The sequence below is a fragment of the Chiroxiphia lanceolata genome, chromosome 4, assembly GCF_009829145.1.
Source record: "Chiroxiphia lanceolata isolate bChiLan1 chromosome 4, bChiLan1.pri, whole genome shotgun sequence".
Taxonomy (NCBI): Eukaryota; Metazoa; Chordata; class Aves; order Passeriformes; family Pipridae; genus Chiroxiphia; species Chiroxiphia lanceolata.
Window position 1 is genome coordinate 33677121 of NC_045640.1, and position 26913 is coordinate 33704033.

A 26913-nucleotide genomic window follows, 5' to 3' on the forward strand; every position below is an offset into this window, starting at 1 on the left:
GATCTACAAACTTCCTTCCTTATGAAAGCAATAGATTTTTTTAAAAGATGTTATGCTCTGAAACAGTCATTCTTTGGACAAGGGAGACATGGGGTTGTTTCAAATCTTAGGTAACTCTATTTTTTTATGTGCTATCTATTAACTGGTTTAGTAATCAGTTTAAAAGATCAATGACTGGCTATTATACTTTCAGCTTATTTCTATATCCAAATTTACTTTTACTAAGCTTTACTGCAAAACAATAGGGCTACCAAGTTTTTCTCTCTCTAAAATCACAGAGGTACATCCTGGGATTAGCAACAGCATATTTTGCAGATAGGAAGACAGTGTCATCTTCTCATGCCCCCTGAAATCAGCTGCAGCCAGAATATTCTCAAGCAATTAATTAACACAGATAATTACAGCATACATGTTTTCTCCAGCCTATCCTTTGAAGCACAGAGCCACAAACAAGACAACTAATACAAACCTACAGTTCATTACCTATTCCAGTACTACTTATAAGTTATAGTTAAGGCAGCAAGTAATTAGAAGCCTCTTCCAACCTCCATCTTATTTAGCCAAACTACTTTCTCTTCTGGTAGTATGGGAGACACTGGACAGTTGTGTATGGTGCCCCTTACCACAAAGCTGCCCTTCTCCAGTTTTGCTGCACACAGCATTGCCAGATTTTAAAACTATGCTTCAAAAACTACAGATAACTCTTAAAAGACAACTTAAGAGCTTCTCAACTCTCAACTGTGTCACTTGCAAACAGCGTTAAAACAAATCCAAATCCAGATGTTTGCACATGGAGAATTTGGTTTTAAAAACGTCACCTTAAGTTTTTAACCTGTTAGATTTATTTCTTCTTTTACAGACAATGACTTTAATTGTTAACAGATCTATCACTAGCTTACAAGAGCTTAAGACACAACCAAATAAACTCAACAGCACATACTTTTCCTTCAACAAAAAGTTACCTCAAGATAACCACTTATATTTGTTTCAGGAACATTTTCTTAATGACGTAGGAAGGCAAGCCAGTAGAGACCCAATTATTCTTTAATTCTCTGTAGGGATACGGTCAAGAAGATCGTTTATGTTCCTGTTACGTACTACATAACAAGCATTCGCTGATTGGCAAGTGTTAGAGAGCTAGGAGATGGTAATACTTGTTTTCATTACGAATTTTTTTACATTCATTCTACAATTGTCTGCTTACGTCCAAATGGAAAAGCAGAACAAGACAAAAAAAAAAATAACTTCATCTTACAGATATAAAGCACTTTCTTTCTGGGTATTCTAGTCCCCTGAAATTGTACTGCTATTAAATATAATGCTACAAAACAATGAGTGTAAGTACTGCATCTTTGAGACACAGCAGAGACACAACTGCACCCAAGTGCGATAGCATGGTAATATAACAGGAGACAGTTCTCATGGAAAACAATGCCTCCAAGATAGCAAACTGTCAAAACCAGTTTATGTTCATGCAGGTAATTTTTATAACTCCATTACAACCGTGTTTGAAGAACAGAAATTTTGTATATGCATCACAGTAGCCACTGGGAAACAAGAGGAACTCAGAAGAGGGTTCCTTCCACCACAAGTCAATATTAAGTATAAACGGTGTACACAAAGGTATAAGGAAAGTAGCTATGCATTTTTCCTCCACTTTTCATGCAAGTTTGAACTGACTCAGAAGACAAAAAGCCATAAAAAAATCCCATACCTCGCCTGAGACAATGAAGGCTTTCCACATGCCAAGATTCTCACACCACCAGTCCGTTCTTGCAATGTGCAGCTGAAGGTCACTGTGCTCTCTCTCCATCAGAGTAATTTCATCTTTCAGCTTAGAAACAATCTGAAGAGGAAAGTTTATTGCTTACAATTGGTAAGAAAAAGCTCATGCAACATGCCTAGTTGTGTCCTTGAGGACAGTGTTCATAAAGAAAAGGTACAAAAGCAGAGGGAGAACAATTCACATGGATTAAAAAAAAATAAAAAAATCGAAAGCGATTACAAACAAAACACAGACTTTACAATGATACTGGATCCATTTTACTATTCTGTTCCAGAAAGGTATATATTTTCAAAGACAAAGAATATTTTAGAAACAAAAACATACAGGGAAAACCTCACTGCTTTAGTAGGACTACAATCCCTGCCTCCCCAAGAGCTTAAAGTATAGAAAGAATATAGCTATTATGTTTCAAGAATGCAAATGGAACTTAGAAGTGATACATCCATGTGAATGGAACAATACATAAAGGTTTAGTCATACAGAATGACAGAATGGCTTGGGCTGGAAGGGGGACACCCCAGAAGAGCTGCAAACAGATTTTCAGCTGTCTGCAGTAACCTCTGGCAGAAGGAAGATGTGCAAGGGACAGAGGGAATAGTTAGCCAGGGTAGCCTCAAATGCTAGTGTTCACACCTTTCTCTTAGAGGTAGCTATCCTCAGAGGTGGGGTGGCAGAGAACGAGTCAACTTCTATTCAGACCAGCATCTTACCATTCACCCTGAGTGAAGGAACAAATATACGAACAATCCAGCTCCTGAGCAATGACTAATGCCCAGGTACATTTTTGTCACCCAAAGCAGGAGGTCATTTTAGGGAGATGCCTTGGCTATTTGTTGGTCTCACCCACCGTCTACCATTTGCAACCAAGCAGTCTCAGTACACCTGACAAGCTTGGCCCACCTGCGTCTGAACGACACTCCTGTAATATCACCTCCGGTAGCAATGCAAATGAGTCGGCCTAAGCCATATGCAAATCACTTGCTTCTCCTGGAACATTGTCTCAGACTGCTTAACTGTTTCACTTCGCAAGAGAAAAGGAGATTTGTTTGTTTGTTTTTAGCCCAAGTCCAGAGTGCTGAAGTTTCATATCCCTCAGAATTTTTCATCTGATGACAGTGTGCTTTCTCCTAGTTCCTAATAAAGGAAATCAGTCACTTTTATAGGTTTGGGGCTTTTTTTATCCCTTTATTCGACCAAATCCGTCACAGCTGGGTTATGGAGCTGTGCTGTGCTCTTCACAGCCAGCAGAGGGCGCGGGAGTTGACCAGCACATCCCTCCGCGGCAGCGCTGCAGGAGAGGCAGGGACAGGACACAGGGTGCCACAAGGAACTACACGGACTCGGCAGGGCAGGGAGGGAAGGAAGGAACACTATTTCCCACCGACAAAGCAGCAAGAGCACTAAGAGAGTGGTCGTTATTCCACGGCAAACAAAGCAATATAAATCATATCTGCAATTTTAGTTAAAATAGCTTTAAAAAAATTGAAAAAATAAACAATTAAAACAGCTCTGATTTCGCCTCCTATTTAACAACTTGATTGAAATAGCAATCTGACCTGTGCAAAGTGTGACAACTGGATATTACACAAACACACACATAATATTTTAAAAAAATGTAAACAAACCAAACCTGAAGACAGTAAAGGTACTTACCTTTTTGTCGGGTTTTGGTGAATTACATATGGAATTTAGAGCCTGTTTCTTATACTCAAGCTTGTCATTTAGCTGGCGAAGTTTATTAACAGCATAACTGGCCTGTTCATTAATTCTTGTGCTGCATTCTTCAGTAGCTTCTTCACAACCTTGGCTCTAGAAAAAGAGAATGGGGGTAATTGCAACATTAATATAAAAAAAAGAGACAGTTATTCATAGAATGATAGAATGTATGGGCTAGAAGAGACCTTAAAGGTTACCTAGTTCCAATCCCCCTACCATGGGCATGGATACCTTCCACTAGACGAGGTTGCTCAGAGCCCCATTCAGGCTGGCCTTGAACACTTCCACGGACGGGGCAGGGATGGGTTATTATTTGCTTGTTAAGCATTTTATGTGTAAGAACACTTCCTGATGTAGACAAAAATGTATGTATAACAGATATTCCAACAACCAGATCCAACAGGAAACATCAATCTCTTATAAAAAACCAAACCAAATCCCCAAAACCCCAACGGACAACACCTCATTACCATTCCTACTACAGTTCTTTGGCAACTCTTGCCAACTGTGTAAAACGACCTTCAAGCTAAGGCTTTAGTGTAAGTGAGAGGTAGAATTAAAGTTTATTTTAAAAGCAACAGCTTAATAGTCATGATCAATATTCAGAGCCAAATAGAAAAGCAAATACTTAGCTCTGAGCTGAAGGATAATGAGATGGGGCAGTGAGGAACAAAACCAAAAAAATCCCACAGTTCTAACAACATTCCTCCCACAAATCTTCACAAAACAGATTTGTCATCCTGCAGAACAATTTAAAACAAGTCCTTTTGCTTCATAAACAGATTTCAACGCTATTTTTAGAAGTGCTAATAAAAATGTGTTAAAAGCCCATATGCCTTACCCTAAACTCATAAATCATTATCATATATTCATTCAGACAAACCAATAGCTTTCTCTGTCTTGTGTACTACGGGCACGCAAAAGATAGAAAACTTCACATCTTTATGTGACATTCTCTTTAACATCTTTTGGCATTTGCCTCAGTCTCGCCTTCTTACTGTACATCCCCAAATTGGCAATGAAGACCTTGAGATACAGCAAACACAGCATTCAGCTTTTATTCTTGCCACATTCAAAGATCATTGAGGTCTTTTTGTGACTGGATATATCTAAATTTATCTGTAGGAAGCTGAGTTTAATCTCATGGATAGGAGCTCCATGTTCTTTAATGATATTCCCACTAAGTAAGCTGTATCTTTATATAATTAACAAAAAGCTAACAGAAGGAAGTCTCATCTCTACTAAATTATTAAGTTTTAGAGGAGACAATTCTACTGTAAATTCCACTGTATTTTACATCTTAGTAAAAAAAAGTCTGAAGAGATACTGTAGCAACAATAACTGCCTTAGTGTGATCCTCATAGGAGAGGGTAACATAATGCAGAAGTCAGGAGTTCTCGGCTAAGAAATCCATGCCCTTTCCCAGCTCTGCATTTGCCTGCTATGTGCCTGAGTAATAAACATTAGCTCTACACCCTGTCTTTTCTTCTGTCTATTCTGCATGGACTGTAAACTCCTCAGGTCAGAAAACTGCCCCCAAGCACGTGTACAGACCTCAGCTCATAGAAACCTGTTGTCATCTCCTGGAACTACAGTAATACAAATAATAATAATTAACAATATTGGCCATTCAAAATGGCTTTCTTTCTAAGAGTGATGCAGAACATAGACTTCAGTCTTATTTTAGCAATGCAGCACCAATGCAATCCCCAGACCCTCTTCCCTCAAAGTGCTGAATTCAAGCACTGCTTGCTTCTGTATTTCTACTTGTGACCTTCTAAATGAGGTTTGTCCAGGAAACAGAAAGTGGTAACAGACTGGAAAGAAGAAGAAAGAGCTTGTTCCACTTGCAGCAGAATGCGCAGTCTGGCCTTATCCTGATTCCTATCTTGTGACTTGATTTTCTCACGTTTAATCAAGGCTCATCCTTTTGTCCTCGCCTCCATGAGTGCACTAGATGACTTTTTACCTATCCAGCTACAGCAGTGAAATATATAGAAAATTAAGAAAGGTGACTCCCACAGTGCCCCAAGAAGTAAGGATGTAAACCCAAAACCCAAACTAAGCCAAAAACAATAACTACTTGCTAACAATATGTATCCCTCCAGAAACATCTGATTTCTGAGCTGTTGTTTCGTATACATGGGGAGGGAAAAAATCCCAGAAATGTATTATACAGTACTGCATTTTTGCCAACATTTGAAAGACCAACGGAAGCTTCAGAGAGAATTTCTTATAATTTTTTTTCACCTCAAAGACCCTGAAGCATGGCACAGTGCCATTAGAACTGCTCTATTCAAGAGATACTCTATCAGTATACACAACTTCACACTTAATTAGTTGTTAAAAATTAAAAAAAAAAAATACCTCAGCTTTAATCCTATAAGGAGACTTGACAATATATCAGTCTTTAAGATTTCAGGGCAGACACAAACTTCAAATCTGGCACATACACATCCAACAACTCAGAGGAAGGACAGATGATACTGATGTCAAAAATCTAATTTTTTGGCAGCTACAGTAGATATTATCTGACAGAGATCAGCTAGCCCTAAAGTGTTGTCAGTTTTCTTAGAGAAATGGCTATCTGTGTCAGAGTCTGAATAAAGCATACGAAGAGATTAAAAAGCACAACATTTAATGTTTTAGAAAGTACTGGACAAAACTGGTAAAGACACACAGTCTTTGAAGTACCTACCACCCTCAACACATAGCTGAGTTAGCAGTGAGAAAACTAGAAAACATGTCTTGGAATATTCCATCAAGGGAAAGAATATAGGGAAAAAAAAACAATGAAAAGATTAAGCAAGCTCTAAAAGCACATATTGGAAGTACTTTACTTATAACAGCTCATCTCTGCAGATTTGCTGATATGCAGAATTCAGAGACTATAATAACTCACCTACAGAAATGAAAGCCATATTTAAGCAGTAAATACAAAAGTCTTATGTTCTGGAGAAATTGTTTCTAAAGGGCAGAATGTAGATCACCACTTCTGGATTCTGCTTATTTGTTTATTTAGATCCAGTTTTAGACAAACTGTTACATTTCATTGTGTTTTGAGAAAGTTCATAAGTAAAATGAAGATATCCATGCTGGTCTGAAGCAGCAGCCTGACCGAAAGATGCACTCACTAGTCTGAGACTTGCTCTTGTCAAAACGTTCTTAGATAATTGCAACACAAGTTCCCCTGACATCACTGATTTACACAACCCACGGAAAAAACCCACCCCAAGAAGAGTCGCCATTGGATTATTGCTTGTGACATTTTGAATGCTCTGGTTCAGTATTTAAGAGTTCTTGTGCTAGATTTATCTTCTAAAATGGCCTAACAATTTATTTTCAACTAATTAATAAAAACCACACTGAGACTATATTTTTCATTCCTTTTTCTTCTCTTTTGTGCAACTTTAATACCTACTTAGTATCTAGGAAATGTATGAGAGACCAGCACAGACAACATCTGGGCAGAAACCTACTGATGTTTCAGTGAAATTTTCTTCACTGAAAAGCAGACCAGCTGAGCTTCTATGAGGTATGTTTCGCATTCTCTGTTACTAAGGAGCATAATGAAAGACGTGAAATACAGAAGGCTTGGAAATCTGAAATATCTACTTTAACTAATTTTAAGTAGTCAGTCATTTTGTACCATTTTGTTTCAAAGAGCTTGTAAATATCCAAGTGTTAACAGATGAAACTATAAGAGCGACGACACTTATACCAGGAAAAAAGAAGAGTAGTGCAAAGCTCAAGGACAGAAGAGGCTACTATATGCTTTTCTCAGGATTATCTCTCAGATCAGCTTAAATAAAAGCGAAAGGAATTGTTTGCGTGACTCACCACTTCATCTTTGTCCTCAGGAGTCAGCTGAGCAGAACTTCTTTCTTCTTCCTTCTTGACTGATCTCTCATATAAATCACTGACAATGAATGAGGGGTAGTATCTGTCCTTTAGAGTTTCGTAAACATCTGCCTGAATTCTGTAGAATACTTCAATGCCTTTATTTCCCACAAGACTTTGCTGTATTTCTTTATAAAGGGATTTTTCCACAGGTATTTCTCTGCTTTCCACAAAAAAATTCTGATAAATTTCACTCACCAGCTGAGGTATTTCAGGCTAGGAAGCAAGCAGGGAGAGGGAGGGAGAAAAGAATAATGAAAACATGTTAAAAATATCAGGATGATTCAGGATCCAGGTGCATAATTAGAAGGATAATCAAGCTAATTTCCTATCCAGATGATGAGAACACATCTGTGAACCTCTTACTGAGAACAAGCATGCTGTCTGCCTGTGCACCTATGCTAAGCAGTCAATTTTACAAGCTAAGTATTTATATTTGTCAGGACAAAAAACAGCTGTGCTCTAAAATTGTCACAGCTTCCCGACCCACTGCTTTTAAAAGTATGCTCCAAAAGCTGGTATTAAAAGGAAGAAAAGTGCTAGAGCAACATTGTGGTCACTACTTTATGTTTAGATTGTAAAGCTCAGCTGTATCAGCTCTATCTTCTGCTGAATAGGATCAACTCATTTTATATGTGACCATAATTCATTTCAGAGACAAAAGGGAAAAAAAAAAAAAGAAAAAAGAAAAGAAAAAAGCACAACAAAGAGATATTTACCACTACAAGAGGCTGGGTATTTTCACGGAGCATAGGATTGAACTTTGCATTAATGAACAGGAAAGAGGAAGTAATGCAGCACAGCCCATGATCAGATCTCTAAATCGTCATCTCCCTAAACTGATCTGAATTAAAAAGGCTTTATCCACTCCCTCAGTAAAGCACAGTGTTCTTGCCTGCCTTGTCTGACAATATCACAGCCACCTGGCTGCAGGACATTACCTTTTTGTAACCAAAGCTGCCCCTGTAGTGGCATATACATAAAAATACATATATGTATACACATAGTTTTGAAAGCAAAGAGCAAAATCACAGCTGAAAGGTCATAAAATTATTTATAGCATCTTTTCCAATCACAAGCAGTTTGCAAATCAAAACTGATTTACAGAACTCTCTTCACAGCGCCTGACAAACCATTTTTATGAACACTCTCTAGCTTGAGTTGGTTGTTAGTCATTTCTTCAGCTTGTATCAATGGGTCACTCCTCACATTCAACAGTTTGCCACTTTGTTTTCAGGATGTTATTTTCCAATTAACTAGAACCTTTAAACATAAGAGGGCAGTAAAATTACAGTGAATAAAAAGATACCTGATATCAATAATGAAACGCGTATTTCATGCTAGTGTGAATCCTGGAGGTTTAACAGTCTCCCCCAAAAATCCACCTCACTGCTCACAAACTGCAAATTTGTCCTCTACTCTTGCTATACAGCATTGGTTCAGGATACTTCTTGCAACTTTAACTGGTATTTCCTATCCTTGTTTCATGGTTCTTATTCCTACTTTATTTTAGCACAAATTACAATATAGCAGTGTTTCTTCCCTCTAAGAATAGTGTGGGATTCCTGGAGAAACTTACCTGCTTATATAGCAACAGAATATGGAGAGGTCTTTTAAAGCAAAACCTCTCTTCCAGAAGGATTTTAAAAACATATATACACACGTTTACACTGTTTTGGATTGAATGGGCTACCTGTAATTAGCAAGATGAGAAGCTTATGTACAGACTATCCAATGGGAATGCACTTCTAGGTTTCACGTGAGCTGATACAACTAAAGCCAATATATTACAGCAAGTTTACTCTCTGGTGGAGGGGGAAATAATTGTACTACTTTTACATATAAAGTATCCCTTTTACGGGATGTTGCTACACCAAACAACAGGAAATCATCATCACAACAGCCCACAAATTTTAATTGCAATATTATCTTCTAATATTGACATGAAGTAGTTAAAAAAACCCAAATTGCTTAGCACCCATCCTATGTTATTGATATTTTAAGAAGATCAAGAAATTTCCTAACATCAAGATCACAACAAGCAGAGATTGCTGTCAATGTACAAAGCCATATAGGCTTGCAATTTCTCCCACCTTGTTAGCACTCTTCAAATTCTCCACAGACTCCCAAAGACCAATCAAAGCCGTCTTGTCCATCCTTTCCATATAGATTCGGAAGTGCTCTCGGTATGAAGGGTTGGCCAAAATTTCTTCAAACTGAAGAATCTGAAGAAGGAAAAACTAAGAATAAAAACTGGGAAAATGCCTAACTCTAGCTTCTCTCCATCCCTTATGGGGAAAATCTTTTCACTTGATGTGCCCATGGAGCACTACGAATTCCACAGACATGTACTAGATTCAACTACAAAGACCTTCTACAGTAATAGTTTTGCTTCATTAAAAAAAAAAAGGAAGTTAAGTACTTAAAAGATAAATGCATCTATGCTCTTGTCAGATAGTAAATATCTCCACATCTTTGTGACCAGGAAACAAGACTACATTCCAAAGGACTAAGATGGCATTTCAAGTCACTCATTAAATGCTACTGTCAAAAATTTAACTTCCAATGTTCCTGCAAAGCAGAGGAGCCAAGCTGGAAGCAAACTGATCTGTTCTTTACTTCTTCCAAGCAAAGAGTAACACCACAGGCCACAGAACTTTGAGATGTATCTCAAATATTACCAGGGACACAGAGAACGATGGAATACTTTGGCAGCCAGGGCATTTGCTGGCCAGTTCCCATTAACTGTTATTGAAAAACATCTATCAGAAATGCAGCCAGGAAAGAGTATGTTCTGTGATAAAATGCTCAGGACTTCTCCTGAGAAGAGAGACAAGGGTGTACATCAGGCAGAACAGGAAATGAAACACTTCCCATACCCAAGCAGATGCTGCAGCCATTAAGATGTTGCATTAAAAGGCCATTATCACTTCCTTATCCTCTACTACTTTTGTGAATCTGAGCCTTTTCTTTAAGACAAATACCCCAAAAAAACCCTGACAAAATGAACAGAACTTCCCATGATGAACAAAATGAACAACCTTGTCTTTCTTTGAAAAATAGGACCAATTTTCAGAACACCTGATCAAAACCAAACACCCCTTCCTCTCCAGCTTTTCAGTCTTGCAGCTGAACCAGTTTTCATGTCTCTCATTTAGTGCCATTACTTATATTGCCAGGAATCCAAATACACCAACCAGAGTGGTTTTGGTCTCTTGCTTTGTTACTCAATGGCACCAACCAACTCACACCTTTTTCTTTGAAATGAAAAGCAGGTCCTTAAGCACTGGGGCCCATGAGTCTTATCTTCCTATGATTTTGCATTTTATAGTAAAGTTCATTGGTATGGAGCAAGATATGAACTCTGAGACTGAGGTATTAATAATTTCTCTAATATGGGTTTTCCGATACCTTAATAATAATACAATTCAGGTCATGTATCAGCATCTCTTTATTTTTGGGAAGACAGCTAATTTTTCTAAACTTAATACCTGTGAGACTCTAACACCAAGTTACATGTAGGAAAAACAGTTTCCTGGTCTCAAACTATATGAGTGGAAACTACATACATGGGCACACACTCAATTACTAGCACTACTTACTTCCTCAATGAACCAAGTTAAGGTGGTTCTTTAACAACTGCAGCCACTTATGTTTTGTCTGAAATAGCTCCCCCCAAATTATGGGCAGTGTTTAAGTAAATTATATTTGTCTCAGCTGAAATGCTCACTTTCATTTTCAAAGTCCATGTGCCATTCTTCTCTTCATCCTTTACCATACCAATATCTCCTGGACATGACTTACTCAGGTATATGAACATCTGCCTTTCAGAGCTCACTCTATAATCCTCACTGAATGACAGAGTGCCTTGCTTAAGCCAGGCTTAATACAGAAATGATGATCAGGCTGTCAAAGAGAACAACACAGAGATGACAATTTAAAGGCCAATCTGTGGTTTAGCATTGCTCTGTGTCATAATACTTTCTATGCAACCATTTTACCAAGGACAGTGATTTAAAATACAAGTGGGAGAGGATCTTCCAGCCTCTTGAACAGATGTCTTCATCTCAGGGACTGTCAGCTCTGTAAATAACAGCAGAGGTAATACATCACAACAGGGAGCATGTGGTGTCACTTCTTGAGTCAGAGGTCACCTTGGTCTCTACGCCTCTATTATCCAAGGTATCCCCACTCAGACTGCCAGCAAGGAGGGTAACTAACAAACCTCCCCTCTCAAAGGTAACTGGGGTTAAGTGCTGCTGCAGGGAGCAAGGCAAGTGCAAACATCTCTCTTGCCTAGAAAGGGCCCATTACACCGGTGCCCCAGGGTAATCAAAGTGGTGGTACCTAATAACAGTTTTACACAAATCTCCTAATAGTAACCTAGCAAACTAAAACACTTTAAAAGCTAAATTAATGGGCAGAAAAGCCTATTTAAATTTTTTTCGCAGAAATGAGACGTCACAAATGTTTTCTTGGTTTTTCTTTGTTTAAGGCTAGACTATCCTGGAATTATTTAATATGTTTCAAATGCTGTTCTAAAAACATTATATTAAAGCTTCAATGACAACAATGGTAGACACAAGAGGTTTTTCGTTTTAAGGTGGAAAGTTATCATAAAATGCACGTGTGCTGGTTTTGGCTAGGAGGAGTTAATTTTTTTCCCAGTGGATGATATGGGGCTGTGTTTTGTATTTGTGCTGAACACAGGGTTGACAATATAGAGATGGTTTTGTTATTGCTGAGCAAGGCTTACACAGAGCCAAGGCCTTTTCTGCTTTTCGTACTGCCATGTTGGCAAGGAAGTTGGGAGTGCATGGGTGGTTGGGAGGAGACCCAAACTGACCAAAGGGATATTCCAGACCATAGAACATCATGCTCAGTATATAAAGTGGGAGAAAGAAGGAGACGTTTGGAATGATGATGTTTATCTTCCCAAGTAACCATGACATGTGATGGGGCCCTGCTGTCCTGGAGACGGCTGAACACCTGCCATCCCATGGGAAGGAGTGAATTAATTCCTTGTTTTGTTTCGCTTGTGTACATGGCTTTTGCTTTCCCTATTAAACTGTCTTTATCTCAATCCATGAGTTTTCCAGCTTTTACCCTTCTGATTCTCTCCCCAGTCCTGCTGGTGGGGGAGTGAGAGTGCGGCTGCATGGGGCTTTGTCAGTGGCTGGAGGTTAAACCATGACAGTCCTTTTTGGTACCCAACCATTCTGTGGAGGATCTTTCCATGTAAAGAAAGAGGTTCTGCAGTAAGTTGTAATCCTGAGCAGATCATTTTATAACTCAGTATCACTACAGATTAGAGTACAAAGCTCTAAGCTATGCTGGCACATCTGCAGGCATTAGGGCATGTGTACACACCCTCAAATCTAATATCCAGTTAGCAGATATAATCTTAGAATTATTAGCCTTAACAGCAACCCTTCAAATCCTTTTAACTCAAGAGCAGCTTCTCGGTTTGGAAAACCAGCTGCTTTACTGCTGCCACATCAACTCCCTGCTCCAACAGGAAAGTAACTAATATACCACAGCTGGTCACAGGCTCGGCCTAAGACTAGGAAGGGTTTAGTTTTTTTATTTTTTTCCCCCAAGCAGGCTGCTTTAACCAGCATCCCTATCATAGGTACACAGAAGAGCCTTGTTCCTGGCCCTACAAAGCAGATACTTGGTTCTGGCAGGCCCCTGAAGATAGACACAACCTCTCTCTGTAGAGGAACACAGAACAACTAGCTAATTTGGAAGGGTCTGCATGGCCACCCCCCATGGAATAGATGCATTGTACTATATTTCTTTGCAACACACCAGCTTCCAATTCACTACAACCACATTAGCTATAATGAATAAACATAATAAATCTGATAACAGCACTGCAGATGGTTGGGATGAACAGAATTTGGGTCACTAGGGGAGATTTTCTGATGGGATGATGGCACACAGACAGACTGCAGGACTTCTATTTGCTGCTTTGGATTTTTTGGTTTTTGGTAGAAGACAAGAACAAGTGGAATGTAAAAAATAATTCTGGAAAAATACGTCTGTCTTTCCAAGTTGCATTAACTAATGCTTTGTCTGTATACTGACTAAAATTACAGCCTATGTTCATCTTGTTATGTTTTAAAAAGAGGTAAGTCATCAGAAGACTGTCACATAAAGCAGTAGCTGAACTAAATGTAATAATTAGTTACATATCAGCAAGTACATACTAACTACATAAGCTACCTAGCTATTTTACTGCACATACACTAATGTAAAAATCCCTGCCTTGAGACTCACATGTTCACTAACATACTTCTGTCATAAGAAATCCCATCTTCAGGCAATAGGGGAACAACAACTGAAGCTTGTTTTCTTAATATTCCCAAATTCTGTAACATGATATATCCTGACATAACATGATCTTACAACCTGAAGCTCGGAAATCACAGAGAAAATTTGGTAAGTCATCAGTTAAATCAACACCTATCCACGGATGAACGGAAGCCACTTCTGCAGGAGTTTCATCTTAGTCCTCATCACTGGATTATGGACATGAACTGGTTCCACCTCAAAATACACTCAGACGGTTTCCTTGCTATTTCACAAGTAGTTAAGGATCAGATCTCCAGATCTCCTCCTACAATTCATGATTCACAAAACAGCTCTACTACAAAGATGCTGTGACTCCATATGTCAAATTTCACAGACAAGGTGGTGTGGCTGTTGTACTGAACACGGGGTGGGGGGAGAAATTGCTTGCTGAATGAACACAGACAACAAGAACTCAATTACTGAAGTACTGTGCAGGCACAGTTTCTAAGAAAGTGGACTGAAACTGCACTGATCATTAAGAAGAGATGCTTCATATACTACACTAATTCGAACTGCATTTTCTCTGAAAACAAATCTAACGTCATGGGTAGAGTACAAACCAGTATCAGAGCTAATGACAGAATTCACATTCAGAGAGTAGCTGTGGTTTGTCTGTTTGTTTCTTTGCTTATAAGCATTTGATTATAATTCACATATTCAGGATTTCCCTAGAGAATTTGGATTCAGGAAAATGAGGTGAGTGAAAAGTGTACTAAGTCAAACGAATAAAAATCACAACACTGCATAATCAAAGCAGAAACTGACACTGTTTTATAGTTATCTTCTGCTGTGAAAGAAAAAAAAAATGTATTTCAAAGCACATAAATTCTGTTTCTTATATCTGTAAGAGGAGAACGTTGACAGCTCCAAATAATCCATCTCCATGCATTTTTACCAGCAATGCTATTACTCCCCTACTACTGCAGTAAAGAGAAAGCTTTCTGTAGGACGCATAGCTGAAATCAAAATACAAGTTTAGTTCACTAGTCAGTTCTTTGTTCAACTGGTATAAAAAATTCCATAGAGTTTATAACATATTCAAGCTTCTGTACCACACTTACATAAAATATTAATTCAAAACACCACCAGTAAATGGCCATTTCTGACCTTTTTCATGCAAGTTGAAGAAAAGAAAGCAAACTTACAGTTTCTTCTGCACAGACTAGTTATTCTACAAGTTAGATGCTACCTTAACAGAAAAGCTGATACAAACAAACTCTAAGGAGAAATTATGGGCCACTAGCAGCAACACACCAAGATTATCTTATCTACTAAATCCCAAACGATGCCTTTTCCTTTTGCCTAGAAAAAAGCTTGAATGTTCAGTCAATACTGCCCATATAGGAGGGGCCAACATTCAAAATAACACTGGCTGCCTTGAAATGAGAATCCAGACTGCAGTTGCCTCAGTGCTAAAAGAGGATGGGAAGAAGCAACAGTGAAGAGAGACTGCTTCCTCAGATAAGCCTTGGGCATTTTTCTGTGCTCAGAAGGGGACAGCATAGCCTCTCTCTCATCTGGCCTTCATTCAACCTCCCTCAGCTTCTTTCATGGCAACTGAGAGTTGGGGACAACAGAAGAGAGAAGCAGTTTTCCTATTTTCTAAACTGACATGGCTATGGAGGGGGTTCTAGGGCTTCATCACAGAAACACATCAAAAGTTTAGAAGCAGAGCTGCCTCAGATCCTGTTGTTTCCACCATCACTACAACAAATGCCTGTGCAAGGAGTCTTCATTTCTATTAATAGTACCATTAACTCAGTATGGAGCTGCTCATTAGTATATTTGCAAGACATAATCCCAGGTCAGCAAGTGCCACCAAAAAACTATTGGTTTATAAAACATGCAACATGAACTTCATTAATTCCTTTGATCTTAATTATAATAATATATTTTATTATATTTCTGGCCAATCCCTACCCCTATCCAGTGCAACTTCACTACTGGACTCCATTCCTGAACAAAGTTCGTAAGATCTCAGCAGGCACCAAAAGTGGCATCAGTGGCTCATGCAGAGCTGCCACATGTTTTCCTCTTTCCTTTTCTCCTTGGCACCTCTTGCTACACCCAATTTCAGGAAAGAGATCAGGACTACCTTGGCACAATCTAAGACAGACCATCTGAAATCATGCTTTAAGGACAAGTGAGGAGTAGGGAATTGTTCTGTTTCAGAATCTTGCTCAAGAAAAACAAAATATAAATAGTAAGAACTATTTCTTCATCATACTACTTTTTCTTATATGCTAATATTAACATGTAACACTACATGTTACAATTATTATAAGGACATAACAAAAGTTAAAGATCCCTGCATGAAGAGAGAAGTTATCGTCTACCCAAACGAAACACATAAAATCTTCTTTCACATTTGAATACACCAGCTGCTGTGCTTTGCCCAAAGGGGACAGAGAAGATAACACAAAGTCGTCACTAAAATTACTAAAGTTTTGCAAGACTAACTAGACATGATTTTATTTTTGTAGATGCTGACTAGTACAACAGTAGTTTTTTCTAATTCCAGATTACAGTGATATTGAAAACCAGCATTCAGTCAGTAGCTTTACCAGAGTTTTTCTGCAACAACTACCCTGGATTTTGTCAGTTGCCTTCCATAATTGTTAGCTTTTGACTAACTTAGTATTTCCAAAAACCACAGGTATTTCCTAAAGTGAATGCAATGAGGGCCAAAGAAATACTGCACGTATGTTGGCAAACTTTTACTTGAAAGCAAGTTGCTACTTTCAGGAAGGCTGTTACCATGTCCTTATTAACTCCCTGTATGCAGTATATCTGAAAAATCACAGATAATTACAATTCACTCAGTCCTTTAAGAAGTTTCACATTTAGCTACATTCCAAGCTGAGAGATCAGTAAGTCTGTTTGGGTACTTCAGTAATCTTTTCCCAAGATAAATAAACTATGCAGCAATTAATTTGTGCTTGACTCCTGGGGGAAGGGTGGGATTAAAGACAGTGAGGTAATATGAGCCAGTGCTAACACATTTAGAATAACCTTCAGACAATGCGATTTATACCTTCTGACTCTGCGGGCCATCACCTTCATCAGAAATGCCATCTTCCTGCTGATCATAAGCAGGCCCTCCCAGGAGCCTTATTCTCTTCTCACATTGCTTCTTTGCCACCGTCAGCTGATTAATATACCTCTTCACATTGCGAGCCCTTAGTAGGTCAGCTTTCATTGCTGCAGTTTCTTTTCCCTTTGAATCTAAGAATAAAGCAAATCAGAGACAGTATTTTACAACACGAAAACATCATTGTACCATTGCCTCTGTGGCCTGTCTGATCAAAGCATCTGTCTTTCAGGAATCAACTGTGCACATGAGCACAGATACTGGCAAGTTTGTATTTGAAACAGAATGATGATTTTGAAACATTCTCCAATGATAACTCAAGGGTTTATACAAAATTGTTCAGAAAAAGTCCTTATTCCAGCACAAAGCGAAACCTGACCCCTCCAGCTCTCTTTCCATAGCTTGTTGGAAAACACAGGCACAAGACCTCTACTACAGAATGTACATGTTGTTAGAAAATTACCTACAGCCATGGCATATGATAACACATGGAGATGATGGCTTATGCACCTTACTGAACATAGCAGTGACTGCCTAAACTCATGAGGGACTCAGCTCTATCCCCTCCAGCCCAGCATGACACATTCTCACACATCTTATTTGCAAATCCAAATTTCTTGAGCCTGACCTTCTCCAGACAACACTGATCACAGTTCACTCAAATGACTAAGAAAAAATCTTATGACGTCATAATGTCAAGACTGCACAGTACTGTTAGAAAGTGAAGTAACATGAAGATGATAGCTGAATTAGACTTAGTAATAACCAGTGTAATATTTGTGTATTCTACATTCCAGCCTCTTCAGCTAATTACCAGGGTCTAAAAAAAGCAGCAGCAGATAAAGTAGATAAAACCCTATTGTGTTGAAATGAGGATACAACTGATTCACATTTATACACTGATTTTATTTTCCTCTTGTTCAATGAAAACACTCTTGGTTTTTTGGGCTGCAACTATTGCTCGGCAGCAAAGTACATGAGTTGTACTTGGCTCCGGATTAATTGATTGCTCAGGGATAAACAGTAAAGATCTATTCTACTATGTTTTCAAAATATCAAATGCTAGTAAAATAATTTAGATGAAAGCAGCATTCAATTCTCAAAACAGCTGCTGTTAAGAAACAACCACATGGGTTTGTGAATGCATACACAGGAAAAAGGAAGTGTCTCAGAAATTATTTAAAATATATATTTTAAACACTTTTCTAATACATTAGAGTACCTTCTCCTTTTAGGACTGTTTTCATTCTTTTTCCCCCCCCCTCAAAGCCACATGTAACCACCACATGCAACCGTAAGTTTTGTCATTTGCATACTTAAGGACAACTCAAGGTACATGGAGCTCCCTGAAGTTCTACATGTAATATAAGTCCAGATATTCTCCCATTATCTTTTCCAATACTTTCAATCTCACTTTACTTGCTGTGTGTATCTATCTATGTTGGTAAGGATCCTTCCCAATTCAAATACTGTTAGTGTTTTAATGGATAAGCATCATTTGCACACGAGTTGCCATCTAATAATGAACTACAGAGATAATACTCACTGAAGCAAATGATAAAATTACTTTACTAGGAAAAAAAAAAAAAAGCCATCTGTTTTCCTGGCATGTTACCTCCACAGGGAAGTCAACAGAGCATTTAATTTAGTGTTTCAGTTCCCTGACCAGAGGTACCAATATTAATGAGAGAAAAGGAAAGGAAAAGATCTTAGGACAAAAGAATGCTCTCCCTCAATTAAAAACATTTACAGCTATTACAAATACATCAACAGTAGTTTAAAGTGAAGATTAAACCCCAACATTTCCCTCCTGCACTTGACACTAAGATGATTTTTAGAAGTTCTCAATTCTTTCAATAGCTTAAATGCTTTGGGCTCAACATGCATACTTGAAATCCCACACTTTCAAAAACCCACAAACAGTACTATGCAATGATCATTCAGCCTTCTTAAAACAGTAAGTACCCTTTCTGGTGAAAACAAGGCATTCTTGGAGGGTTCTCAAAGTAAGCATGTCTACTTTACCTGAAGTCTTATCATCCTGTGATTGCAGCAGGCATCCAGGAGAGATTAATGATCCCTACATCCCACCTGCTTCCGATGATTAATTACTGTATTAACAAAGATCCTTCAAAAACATTTACCTCAGTTCTTCATATCCATAAGGAGCCACTCCACCTAAGAAACGCTCAGGGCAGGGATGAATATCACACTGCCAGCCTGTTTCTGATCCATGGATAAACAGGGCTTTACAGTCACTGTAAAGCCTGGCAGCGACATCTCTCACAAATAAACAAGAGCCTGATGAGGAGCAGCCCATCATGGAATGTGGCCAACATGTTACAGTGCAGGAAAGACAGCACGGAAGTGTGCACAAACACTGTACATTACTTCCCTCTTCCACATCACGAAATATAATCTAACAGAAATCTGGAGGGACATTTTTAGCTCAACTGAGGAAGGTTAGGTGGATCACTAGTTTTCTTCAAACCATAATCTGCTTTTGAGATTTTGAGGTGGCAGTAATGTAACTCTGAGCATGGGAGCCAGTATGTACTATACAGTAAAATAACATCCATCACGTACAGTCTCTGTCTCTAAGTCCTTGCATCCCCTTTGGTCACATGTATCAGCAGTCAGCCTCTTCCCTCCCTCTTCCATTGATGAGCACCTCTCCAAACCAACTGTGGACAAGACGCATTACCCTCAGTAGCACACACAAAGAATCTCAGGAGCAGAAAGAAAAATTTCCTCTATAAAATTGATTTGAAGGTCACAAATCAAAACAAACAAATCTACCACAATTAGAATCTGTAACCTTTACCCTCATCCACATGGATTCCCTCCACACTAACTGCTTGAGCATGAGCTCTTTAAGCCTTGCCAGAAAGCTATTCAAAACTAATTGCATATGCATGTTTAACCCTGTGTGGCGGATGCAGCTGGGGGGAGGAATCATAATACAGTCTTGTCATAGTTAAGTTAGATGGCATCTGTAATCCACTGAAACACACAAGTATCCATTTCATTTCAGTCTAAATTATCATCTTGACAAAACCCACACATCACAACCCACACACTCAAGTTAGCCTGAAGCCCCAGTTTCTAAAAAAAGTCCCTTTTTACAGCTGAACATTCAAGCCTCTTTCAGAACCACAGTACCTGAGAGGCCTAACCAGACAGTTCTGGTTCTGTGCTACTTGTCAGCTTCATTAATAAAAGCAAATATCCAGACACCCAGTGGGAAGGCTTATCAGGAGAAATCTACTGCAACGCAGCAGATCTCTCTATAGAGAAATGGCTGCTTATTTGATCTGTCTCACAATCCCTGCTTTAAAAGGAGCAGTTTTCTCAACAGGGATGCCCTGGGGTTGATTACACTGTGGTGTCTGAAAAACAGCCCCATTCAGTCATCCAAGGGTGTTTTCCAGTCATGCTGTGAAGTCACGTCAGGTAGAGGGCAGAAAAAATTAAGTGGCAAATCAAACAAATCCCTTTACAAAAATGCCTTGAAAAAAAAAGAAAATCTGTTGAGAGCTGTGCTCTGTGTTGCCCTGATACAAGGTATGTGACTTCATGGGGTTTTGGCTTTGTTTTAATAACAACTAGTAATAAGAAATCCTTACTAAAATTCTTGTAGGATCCTGTAATACAATATCAGTATGAGAAGAAACAAAAATGTGTTTTAAAATTAGAACTAGTGTATTTAAACAGCTTCTTATTCATATTACAGCAAATATCAAGTTGTAGCAACTTACTTTTGTTGCTATTTCATGATTGGTATGTTTGAAACATTTTCCTTACAAAAATTAAGATTTACTCTTTCTTCTGGAAACTCACATCCTCTGTCATTCATACTACAATGCCCAATCCATGTATTTGTCTTCTTACAAATGACTTTAATAGATCAAAATGCAGTAAACATTTTCAGATAAGCATTTCTAGCCCTTCAAAATCTTTAGCAGATAAATTTTGTAGAAAAACAAATAACCAAAACACCAAACAAACAAACAAAAACCCCACAAAAAACAAAGAAAAAAAAACAAACCAAAAACAACCAAAAAACCACCAAAACTGAAATACCTAAAATCTAGCTTAAATTTGGTTCAGTACTTCGAAGGAATCCTTATCAAAACATAAGAAGAGGAGAGAGTTTTATAGTTAAAGATGTATAAAGATGTGATTCTTCCATAGCACATGTGACGATAGAAGGTTACTGTCTGAAAATATCAATAGGAAGAAAAAATAAACACAAATTAAAAAACAAAACAAAACAAAAACAGAACTACCACCAAAACCAAGCCTTCTAGCCTTCTCCTACAGTCACTGCTTTAGTGATTGCGATCATTTTGGAAAACTATACATAGGAAGACACAGTTGGAAAAGTAAGGCAAATACACAGATACACCAGATTCTGTGCTTTTGTACCAGTGTAAATGAGGAAAGCAGTGCAGTGTCAGCATGCAAGGTAACAGTTTCCATTTACAGTGGCCTGCACTGCTCCAAAAAACCTATAACATGCCATTTTTTAACTACGAAGGGTTTAATACAATGATGTTTAGAAGTACTTTAAAGTACTTTCTGATTTTATTAGAGGGCCCTAACAGCTAAATATTTTGCCAATAGGTGGCACCAGCACTAGTTAAATCAAGTGTAAAGAATGCTGTCCTTACTGAGGAACAAGCCTTCCAACAAGTTTCCAACACTGCTGGGCACCAACATTAAACACATACTTTGGTATCACCAGATAAAAATAGTAAAGAGGTCAGATAACTACGTAGTTCCTATGAGAAGTCATCAGTCTGAAACCTGGTCCTCAGTCTACTCATCCTTTAATAATAGACACCTAATCCTTTTATAAAAGAAATATTTTTGGTCAGTTTTAGAGACTTAATTATGTCTCCTCAACCAGTAGCAAGGGTACACAATCCTGCTCAGGCATATTTATTGCTAGTCATGCAGTTGCACAAAGCTTCCTTGGCTAAGCAAAGCATAAGTAGTATAAACAGTAGCTAAGCACTTAATGCTGCAGAGTAACGGCCACTTAAGTTGCACTAACTACTCCCCAGGTTTTTTGCTGTACCTTTTTCTATTGAAAACACTGACTCAGAAAGCTCCCATGGCTCAAAATAATAGAGGCTCTCATGTGGGACCCCACCTGCATTCAGCTCTGAGGACTCCAGCACAGGAAAGACATGGGCCTGTTGGAGCAGATCCAAAGGAGAACCATGAAGATAAGAGGGATGGAACACCTCTCCCAAGAGAAAAGGCTGAGAGAACTGAGGTTGTTTAGCCTGGAGAAGAGAAGGCTCTGGGGAGAGCTGATTGCAGCCCTTCAGTACTTAAAAGAGGCCTGTAAGAAAGATGGGGACAGACTTTCTAGCAGGACGTCTTGCTATACAACAAGGGGTAATGGTTTTAAATCAAAAGGGGGTCAACTTACTTAAGATAAAAGGAGTAAGTCTTTTACAATGAAGGTGGTGAAACACTGGAACAAGTTGCCCAGAGAGGTGGTAGATGCCCCATCCCTGGAAATATTCAAACTCAGGTGGATAGAGCTCTGAGTAGCCTGATCTAGTTGAAGAGGTTTCTGCTCATTGCAAGGGGGTTCGAGTAAATGACCCTTAAAGGTCCCTTCCAATTCAAACCATTCTATGATTCTATATCCATGTACATATTATTCTATGCTTGCTCTACTCTTACAGTTTGAGAGTGGACATCAGGCTCAACAGAATGCTGGCCAGCCAAAGTTCAGCTGGCTCTAGCTGAACATCCACGCACTAAAGAAGCAGTTACATTTTCAGGACACTACTTTGCCATAAGAAAAAGGAAATAGCTACCAGTAAGACTCTCTCTCACCAGCTGGAATCAAAGCTAAGAGATGCCCACGACACTAAAAGCAAGAACTCAGTTACTAGTAGGAAAGGAGAGACTTATATACATCTAACACCCATGCTCACACATCATTGCAGACATGCACTAGGTACTGGGGGAACAGATTAAAAAGAGAAAGAATAAGACTGTGGAAACACACTTCCATTTTGCATAAAGCTTACACTTAGTTATTCACCATTAAATCCAGGGGTAGCATTAGGCTCTAGCATCCAGAAAGAGAAATATCGAAAGGTGACATTTAAATAGTGTCTGTTCTCGAAAGATTTCAACAATCTTTGTATTAGCAGTGACCTGTGCTAGGGTTTTTTTGTTGGCTTTGGTTTGTTTTAAGGAAGGTAGCACAGCTTTTTTCTTTAATCTTTTCTTCTTAATATTCAGGAACATATTAGATTCATTAGCATATTATGCAAAATGTCTCTATCTACTTCAGGAAAAACAAGACACAGAACAGCCTTCAGAACTAGATTTTAACCCCCTACAGTTTTGATAGCCCTCTTGAAGTTTATTGTACATAGATAAAGCCTGAACATTTTTGATAGATGAAAACCTTAGTGGAATAACTGAAATGGCTTAGAAATCTGCCCTAAATTTGTGTGAACTATAAAAAGATTGTATTGCATGCCTCTGTTGGACATACTGTTCCACATGTGTCAAGCAAAAAAATGTCACCTTTTTCTTGAGACACAATGTGAATCACTATTGGCTATTTAATAAATTAAACGTTTAGCCACAATAGTCCCACTGGCTAACATAGCCAGCAGTGGTAATCAACCCTTAAATGACATACAAGGTTGCCATAGGGCTGAACTAATAATAAAAGTCCATACCATAACACAAAACTTCAATGTACCGGCTAGTGCAATTTCTGTTGGATTTTTTTTTTAAAATATGGATAGAAGTCAAGAACCCATAAAAATGCAGAACCAACTTCACCATAGAATAAGTGGAAACAGATCTATAATCTTTTTGTATCTATTCTGCAGTACCAGACACTTGTAGCTTCAGAAAAAACATCTTCTGTTCAGGGTTTAGAACACTGGATAGTTAAATAGATGAAATCAAGTGAGACAGAGAAGAGTGAGACAGTAATTAATTGTAGGAACCTAAACTGTATAAAAATATTCCCCAAATCAATTCTTGTCTCAAAAAGACCAATGGCAGCACAAATGGAAATACAGGCTTAGCAAGATTGATTTTTCATAATGTACTCAGACTTAAGTTCCCTGTTTTCATTTTATTACTTTATGAAACAGACTTTCATTAAGTTAACTTTCATCTGAGAAATATTAATACCAATATCTATAATGTACACTTGAATCAAAACCAGTGCCTACTTTTCCTTTTATCTTAGTTTGCAATAAGCAACATATCCTACTGGAATGAACATTCAGCTCTATTTTCGAATGTAAACAAAGTCTATTTGTCTAAGCAAAAATCTGGTCTGTAATTTTGCCATTAGTATCATCCCCTGAAGATATACCATAGTTTTGCTACATTTCGAGAACCATAAAAGCAGTATATATAATAAATGTAAGTACAAATATAAGATGCATGTGCTTTTAAAAAGGCAGATATTTCCAAAACATTGTGGAAGGATTTAAGAGTACTCTTTATTGTAACACAAAAATGAAGAGTCAAAATAAAGTCTGACTGAATTATGTTGTACCATTCCTTCTTCTGTGTTTTGAAAGGAGAACAGACTGAAACTTTGAAGAATGGATTGTATGAAAAAGAAAGAGGAAACAAGATTCTCAGCATATGAATTTGTAATGCCAGAAATCCTAGCTGCAGCAAGCTTTAAAAAAAAAAAAAAAAAAAAAAATGCATCATAGATATGACCTTTCTCATGATCCATCAGCTTAGACGAAGACAGGGTAGGGGGATAATCACACCATGGGAGTTTCTGGAAGACTGGAAGATTCAGACAAATGAAACATGTGAAATACTAAAGACATAGCATTCCTAAAATCTGTCTAAAAAACTCACACACACTGATTGCATATGTATGTCGGGAGTTCAAACAGCTTTTCAAAATGAAAACAACAGATGTGACTTAGCAAAATGGAATCTTACCTTTCTGCCTCTTCATTTGGGGAATATTGCTGATTGTGGTTGCCTGAACTATTTCCACTACAATTTGATACCTAGTTTTAAAAACAGTAGGGAATAAGGGTGAAGAGGGAGAAAAGAAGAAAAGATGGTATTAATTTTTTACAATGTGTTTCTCATACAGTACTTCAGAATTAATAAAAATCAAAACACTTCCAGCTCCTTCTCACCTAGAAACAGATTAATTTCTCAGTATACCTGCAACCCAAGGAGCAATGTGCACATGGAGTAGAGAAAAAACATTATCTTGAAACAAAAAGAAAACATCCAACTAACAATAATATTGCCCTTTTCTCTCAACTGCTGGCACTGAACAGATAGTTCATATTCAGTAAACACAGTGTAAAGTCACACTCTAAACATTAAATGTCAGCTTTCTGTAGGAAACTAGGATGGGATTTCAGTTCAAAAGTAAAGAGCTGTCTGTAAGGTTCTTCCAGCTAATAGACTCAATACATATATGGAGCATATATAGCTTAGAAAAAGCAAAAAATTTCACTAAAACTTGTAAAACATTAAAGTACTATGCTCCAGGAATAATTAAAACATGTTTATTACCTAAAACTATACTACACATAACAGTAGACCATTAATGCAGCTAGCGAACTGAATTTTAAGTAAAACTGATTTTTCAACTAACAGGCACTATGCACTCAGCAAAGAAAATGACTGTCAGTCAAACCTTTCATAAATGTCAAAGACCTGGTCATAACAAACATTCAAATTCTTCTCAGTGCACTTACTTTGGTAGCTATTAATACTGGTAAGAAAGCAAGTATTATAGTGAATTTGCTAACTATCAAGTTAACTCCTAGATGAAAGCTGAAGCTCCTGGAAAGGCTGCTATTTCTGTGACTACTTTTTGTCCATTTAAGAAAGAACCTCTGATCCTTAAAAAATATTTCCCTTCTTCCACATAAACCTTTATTTCACCAACATCACTCAATTTCCTCAATTTCTCTTGCCTCCTATAACTCTTTTAGGATTTTGATTGTCTCCAGCTCTTTCTACAGACACACAGTATACACTCACTCACAACTACACTTCCAGAATTAATTTTTTTTCTGCAGTAATCTTTAGTCTACCCAAATCCTTCAATTATCAAGTTGAAACCTGAAAATCTGTTTGCAAAACTTTAATTTTTCTAACCCTATTTCCATTTGCCATTACTCTATCTTGGTTGTTTCCATCCACCACCACAGTTCTTGCCAAGTCCAGAGGAAGAACAACCCCATAGTAAGAGTGGCATTCTGGCGTGTTAGAAGTCCCACAGCTATTTCCCTGCTCAGACAGACTTCCCAAATTATTCAGGGCAGCTCACTTGGACTTCTGATGTCTTGGTTATGTGACCTGTAAATGCACTGCAACAACACTCATTCACCTCTCTCAGGTGTTGTAGGGTAACTGTAAATATTACAAATTTATCAAACCAGGTACAGAGAATCAAGTAAATACTGCACATGGAAGGTAGTTTCCACTTTTATCTTGCAACCTTTTTCCTTCTAAATTTACTCTCATTTGTTCACATTCATGGTTTTACATGTTTTCAATACCAATACTATAACACAGCATCTCTTTTTTTTTTCCTGTTCCTCATTCTATTATCTTAAGTATGGGAGATGCTCTGAGTTACATCCTCAAAGATACTATTTAGTCTGTTCCTTCTAAGTGCTGGGCTCTGGCTGTAAATACTCGATGAGACTGCTGTACAACACTGCATCACAGAAACACTAGCCTAGATACACTGCCAGACCATGACCCTTTCTCCTTTAAAGTCTATTCCAAATATTCTAGCTGCTAGTGGTGTTGATGACCAAACATCTATGAAATTTTTAAATGTGATGTGTTAATTTAACTTTGAAGAAGTGATTGCACTTGATAAATTGGACCATTCATGGCCTCACATCCACATTACTTCTACCTTCCTACTTTTACCTCTTACCTATTCTTTATCATATTCATGCCCTTCCCTCATTTCTTAAATGAAAGATGATATAGAGCCAGTAATAATGGTCTTTCTTACAATGAATTCTTACCATGAATATCTTTTGCTGCTGTA

The 26913-nt window shown here is 38.0% G+C and overlaps 1 protein-coding gene across 1 annotated transcript in view; it reads right to left on the reverse strand.

Moving 5' to 3' along the window:
* The window catches only part of SNX25 (sorting nexin 25), a 72494-nt gene that overhangs the window by 11480 nt on the left and 34101 nt on the right, over positions 1-26913 (reverse strand). Inside the window, exons 6-11 of the mRNA XM_032686535.1 lie at positions 24819-24889; positions 16794-16984; positions 9496-9627; positions 7343-7618; positions 3440-3595; positions 1715-1846 (exon numbers count right to left, since the gene is read on the reverse strand). Coding sequence (XP_032542426.1) covers positions 1715-1846; positions 3440-3595; positions 7343-7618; positions 9496-9627; positions 16794-16984; positions 24819-24889 — 958 coding nt within the window. The remainder of the gene's footprint in view (positions 1-1714; positions 1847-3439; positions 3596-7342; positions 7619-9495; positions 9628-16793; positions 16985-24818; positions 24890-26913) is intronic.